Source organism: Anolis carolinensis, chromosome 2 (assembly GCF_035594765.1).
Source record: "Anolis carolinensis isolate JA03-04 chromosome 2, rAnoCar3.1.pri, whole genome shotgun sequence".
Classification (NCBI taxonomy): Eukaryota; Metazoa; Chordata; class Lepidosauria; order Squamata; family Dactyloidae; genus Anolis; species Anolis carolinensis.
The window spans coordinates 7,533,777-7,539,362 of NC_085842.1; the positions used below are offsets into that span (position 1 = coordinate 7,533,777).

At 43.8% G+C, this 5,586-nt stretch overlaps 1 protein-coding gene across 1 annotated transcript; it reads left to right on the plus strand.

Moving 5' to 3' along the window:
• Window positions 1–412: 412 nt before the first annotated feature.
• On the plus strand, window positions 413–3,987 carry LOC103282184 (zinc finger protein 184). The gene is made up of 2 exons (XM_062973029.1): window positions 413–811; window positions 3,012–3,987. The coding sequence occupies exons 1-2, from the start codon at window positions 778–780 to the stop codon at window positions 3,827–3,829; spliced, it is 852 nt and encodes a 283-aa protein (XP_062829099.1). The 5' UTR covers window positions 413–777; the 3' UTR covers window positions 3,830–3,987.
• The last annotated feature ends 1,599 nt before the right edge of the window (window positions 3,988–5,586 follow it).

Here is a 5,586-nt window from a genome sequence, read left to right on the forward strand (position 1 = left end):
CGGAACACTTATTTCTGCAAAAAGGGGGAAGATTTTCTGTTCCAACAGGCCTTCAAGAACAAAGCTCCAACAAGGTGCAATATCTTGTATCTATTCTTTTCGTTGTGTGTGTGGTTTTTTTGTTTTTTTTACAGTGTTACCTGGTTTCAAGTTTCAATCTTGTTTCAATCTGGTTTCAATCTTTTTTTTTAACTGATTTTTTTGGATATGTATCTAAATCAGTGGTTCTCAACCTGTGGGTCCCCAGGTGTTTTGGCCTACGACTCCCAGAAATCCCAGGCGGTTTTCCAGCTGTTAGGATTTCTGGGAGTTAAAGGCCAAAACATCTGGGGACCTACAGGTTGAGAACCACTGATCTAGAGCTTCTTTTTAATGGTCTTGATTCCCAGACTGGGAAAAACATAAGACATAAACAAGGAGAACAAGAAGACCAATCAAAATGATTCTGGACTAGATGGGCCGTGTGAATCTATGATAGAAAAAGAATAATTTGTGTCCAGTGTGTTTTCCAGTTAAAAGATGTTTTAACATCCTGCTCAGGGAACCTATGAATGCTACTCCAAAAATCCTAAGCCTTCTCTTTAAACCCTGAATTCTAACTTCCGTTGGAACAGCTTGTATTTACATTGGATTCTGCTTAGTAGTCGAAAAAGCATTACTGATCTCTGTGTCCAAATCTTCTTGTTTTAGGTGAACATTGAGGATGTATCTGTACATTTTAGCAAGGAGGAATGGACCCTGCTAGATCGGCATCAACGGGCCCTGCACTGGGAGGTCATGGGAGAGAATTATAAGATGTTGGCCTCTTTTGGTAAGGATCCCTCTCTCTCTGGGTCAATAGAAATCAGTTTAGGAATTGCCACCTATTTCTGCAGTCTTGCTGCATAGCTGAGGATCATGAGTCTTTGTTCAAACCTTCTATTGTTCCAGCTGAATTTTTGTAGCTATATAATAATACACTTCATTTATATTCCGCTCTATCTCCCTGAGAGGAGTCAGAGTGGATAACATACACAGATAGGCAAACATTCAATGCCTTTGTACAGTAGAGTAACAATTACATACAAATACACAGGACAAAGGTAAAAGCTTTTCCTTTCATCTCTGGCTTTCTGGAGGAAGTTCTTAACTCTAGCCATTCCATTTCCAAGCCGAGAAACCTGTTGTCCATAGATACCTCCTGGTTGTGTTGCTGGCATGGCTACATGAGCATTTTTATTACCTTCGCGCCAAAGTGATACCTATTGATCTAGTCAAATTTGCATGTTGTTGTTATACAAATTACATACAAATACACAGAACAAAGGTAAAGGCTTCCCCTTTCATCTCCGGCTTTCTGGAGGAAGTGCTCAACTCTAACCGTTCCATTTCCAAGCCGAGGAACCTGTTGTCCATAGATACCTCCTGGTTGTGTTGCCAACATGGCTCCATGAGCATGCCGAAGCGATACCTATTGATCTAGTCAAATTTGCATGTTGTTGTTGTTGTTGTTGTTTATATTCCGCTCTTCTCACCCTGAAGGGGACTCAGGGCAGAGCACAACATATATATGGCAAACATTCATGTTTTTGAACTTCTAGATTGGCAGGAACTAGGGCTAACCATGGGAGCTCACCCTGATGCGCAGCTTCGAACTGCCAACCTTTAAGTCAGCAGATTCAACAGTTCAATGGTTTAACCCATTGCACCACCATGGAGCCCATTTAACCATACAGTCTTTCTTTTGTTCTTTCTCCATGTCCTATCATAACAACAGTTTATCCCCAAAGGGAAAGTCATAAGGGCTGAAATCTGGTGATAGTGCCAACCATCTTACACACACCTCTTTAAAGAGTTCAAATGCCCAGGGAACTTATCTCTCAACACTCCAAACGAATGTCATGCTTTGCGAGCTGTGACCCTGTCCTGTAAAATCACACACATTCTGTCTCTACATCATCCACTTTGGAATATAGAAATGTCTCCATCATTTCAACATACTGCTTAGAGTTTGCATTTACTTTTGCTTCATCTTCCTCAAAAACGTACAGGCCGATCACACCAAAATTGGCAACTAACATTTACTTGAGGGGCCGGGAGTGGCTGTTTGTGGAGTTCACAAGGGTTATTTATGTTCAGCCCAGTAGTGAAAATTCTGCTTGTTTACGACTCCACTGATATGGAAGCAAGCATCATCACTACTCAGAAGAACAGCTGCAATGGGAACCTGTTCAGTTTCCACACTTGGACTGTGCATTTGGCACGATCCCTCTCAAAATACTATGACAACTTTACACAGCACAATTTTTGGTCATAATCCTGTTGCTCTGGTGTTGTTTTACAGATAAGACACATTTAGTTAGAAGCTTAAAGAAATGTTATTACATGATGAGAAAATGATTTTAAAAGTGAAGAATCAATTACAATTTTTAAAGGAGAATATAGATAAGGGAACTGAGATTAGGGTGTTCTGCTATTCTACCTAGTTGACTGAGCTAGTTTACAGGGCCAGGCTATGGTGCAGCTGGTTAGTAGCCAGCTGCAATAAATCACTACTGACCGAAAGGTCATGAGGTTGAAGCCTGGGTTGGGTTAAGCTCCCAACCATTAATAGCCTAGCTCGCTGTTGACTTAAGCAGCTCAAAAGACAATTGCATCTGTCAAGTAGAAAATTTAGGTACTGCTTTATGCGGGGAGGCTAATTTAACTAATTTACAACACCATAAAATTGCCAGCACTGCGCGGAAAGGAACGAGGAAGTAATACCATCAAGGACTCAGTGTCACAAGTGGACGGTGAAGTGGCACCTCCCCCTGTGGCTGAAATCAAAGCCAGAAGCTGGGAAATGTTAAATTGCCTCTGTGTCTGTCTATATGTGTCATATGTCTAATGGCATTGAATGTTTGCCATGTATATGTGCATTGTGATCCGCCCTGAGTCCCCTTCGGGGTGAGAAGGGTGGAATATAAATACTGCAAATAATTTCATGCTTCTGTTATCTCATACCTTTTTATTATTTCTTTTTTTTCAAGGTGGTGTTGGGGCGTGGAGTGAAAATGAGGGAATACCATATAAAGTGTGGCTGAAAACAGGAAAATATCGAGATAAACAGGAAGAGGGAAGCCAGGAACTGGAAGCAGAAGAATACAGAAGGATGCAATGTGCTGCCGACACCAGAGAAATCCAAATCCAAGAAACAGTAAACGAAAGCAAGGAGATCAGGAACAGCCTTGTCTATGAGAATGGCTTCTTCCGTGAGGCTAATATCACAGACCAAATAGAGAAAGCACAACCTGAGTGTCATCAATTGGAAGAAAGCTATGGATCTAGTACACACCTTACAAACTGTGAAAATCCACCAATTGTGAACAAGACGTATAAATGCCTGGATTGTGGGAAATGCCTTTCTCGAAAAGGAAGCCTAAATAGACACCGAATTTCCCACACAGGAGCGAAGCCATATAAATGCCTGGAGTGTGGGAAAGGCTTTGTCGACAAGAGAAGCTTCATTGGGCATGAAATGAACCACCGAGGAGATAATCCCTACAAGTGCCCAGAGTGTGGCAAAGGTTTCATCCACAAGAGAAGCCTCTTCCAGCATGAAATGAACCACAGAGGAGAGAAACCGTATAGCTGCCTAAAGTGTGAGAAGAGCTTTAGCCGCAAAGCAGTCCTCAAAAGACACCAGGATAGGCATATGGAAGAAAAATCACACACATGCCTGGAATGTGGGAAGAGTTTCCAGTGGAGAGTGAACCTCAAGACACATGAAAAAACCCACATAGGAGAGAGGCTGCCAAGCAGACCTCAAGGCTCATTAACAAGCCCACATGGGAGAGAAGCCATGTAAACGCCTGGAGTGTGAAAAAGGCTTTGCCGAAAAGAGAACATACGAGGGTTGAATGAAAAGTAATGCCTCCAGTTTTCTGAAGCCGTCACGGAAGAAGTCGACACTCTGTTTCCGCAACCGACGTCTCACAAGACCCATCGTGCACAGATCTTCCAACAGCCAAGCAAAGCTTGTGTGTCTTAACTTCTTTCCCTGTAAAGTGCTTAATACTCTGTCTCATTGTGAACAAAATAAAATAACCTTTTTAATGCTTTTTGGAATTTAAAATGTATTCATGACAGTTTCAAGTGAGTGGAGGGGGAGTGGGACTGGAGGAAGACTGGGCACTCTTTCTCCCCCGAGCAGATTGCCCTTTGAACAGTGTAGTTCTTCGAGATGCAGAGCCAATCTTAGGAAATGGGGCTACAAAGTGGAGCCCACGACATGCGAGTGTGGAGAACAGCAAACCACAGATGTGGTCTGAGCCCCGCCACATGCACAACGGAGGACCTCCTTACAGCAACAACAGAGGCACTCCAAGTGGCCAGCTACTGATCAAAGGACATTTAGTATAAAGCCAAGTTGTGTTTTTTAAAACTTTGCGTTTTCAAATACATTACAACTTGTACCATCGGTTCACTTTTGACACAATAAATAAATAGTGTAGTTCTTGGGTATGGAAGATTAGTGTCATAATCTCCAATCCTTGACATCTCTGGTTGGCTGACAAGGAGCAGATGCCAGCCATAAAACCTCAATGACCCTCTGGTATGTGGGAGCCCCTATATATGTGGGCCAAAGAGAAGGTTCTGGCATTCGGTACAATAAAATCTGTTGGAATCTACCAGCGTGTCTTGGTGCTTTTTCCTTTGCAAGACTGACCCACAGCACAACTGGGAGAAGAGAATCTGACAATTAGTTGGTTGGGGGCTCTTTTTGCCTTTGTGTGTGTGTGTTTGTGCATGTTTGTATGTATATGCCTAGGGAAGGCATCGGGCATCATTGTTTGGAGGTGGCCCAGAGAAGCCAATCGCTTGTCTCGTGGATTTCAATGCCGGAGTTTTCAAAGGCTTGAGCCCAACATTGAGCAAGGAATCTGCCTTCTCCCCCAAACTGATGGCTAGTGGTTGGACTGGAGTCTACCCGCTGAGTTGAAGACTGAATGTTTTGCTTTGGAGAGGGAGGAGGAGGAGTGATGGTGATGATGACTACGGGATGACCCACTCGGTCTGAGGAGGAGCTCCATTCTGGAAGCTGCCTAGCCCCTTCCTGGTATCTGAGTCATTGGAGCATTGGGGGAAAAGAGGGAGAATTGGAGAGGGGGAGCCCCTGCTGAACTTGCTGACCAAAAGGTTGGCGGTTCGTATCCGGGGAACGGGTAAGCTCTCACTGTCATCCCCACTTTCTGCCAACCTAGCAGTTCGAAAACATGCAAATGTGAGTAGATCAATAGGTACCGCTCTGGCGGGAAGGTAATGGCGCTCCATGCAGTCATGCCAGTGGCCACATGACCTTGGAGATGTCTACGGACAATGCCAGCTCTTCGGCTTAGAAATGGAGATGAGCACCAACCCTAGAGTCGGACACGACTAGACTTAACTGACACGACTAGACTTATATCAGGGGAAAACCTTTACCTTTACCCTGGAGAGGGGGAGAGAATAACTGGTTGCAAAATGGCCAGCAAGCAACCGTTTTGGCTATAAAGATGTTGCAAAAGTCTCCCATGGCCAGTGTGTCCTGATTTGTCTCTCAAGAACAGGCTTAAAACACCGTGG

Excerpts from the sequence above, each read along its gene's own strand:
- LOC103282184 (XM_062973029.1), top strand. The coding sequence starts at position 778 with ATGGGAGAGAATTATAAGATGTTGGCCTCTTTTG. Across the intron at positions 812-3,011 it reads TAAGATGTTGGCCTCTTTTG|GTGGTGTTGGGGCGTGGAGT; the intron begins GTAAGGATCCCT and ends TTTTTTTTCAAG.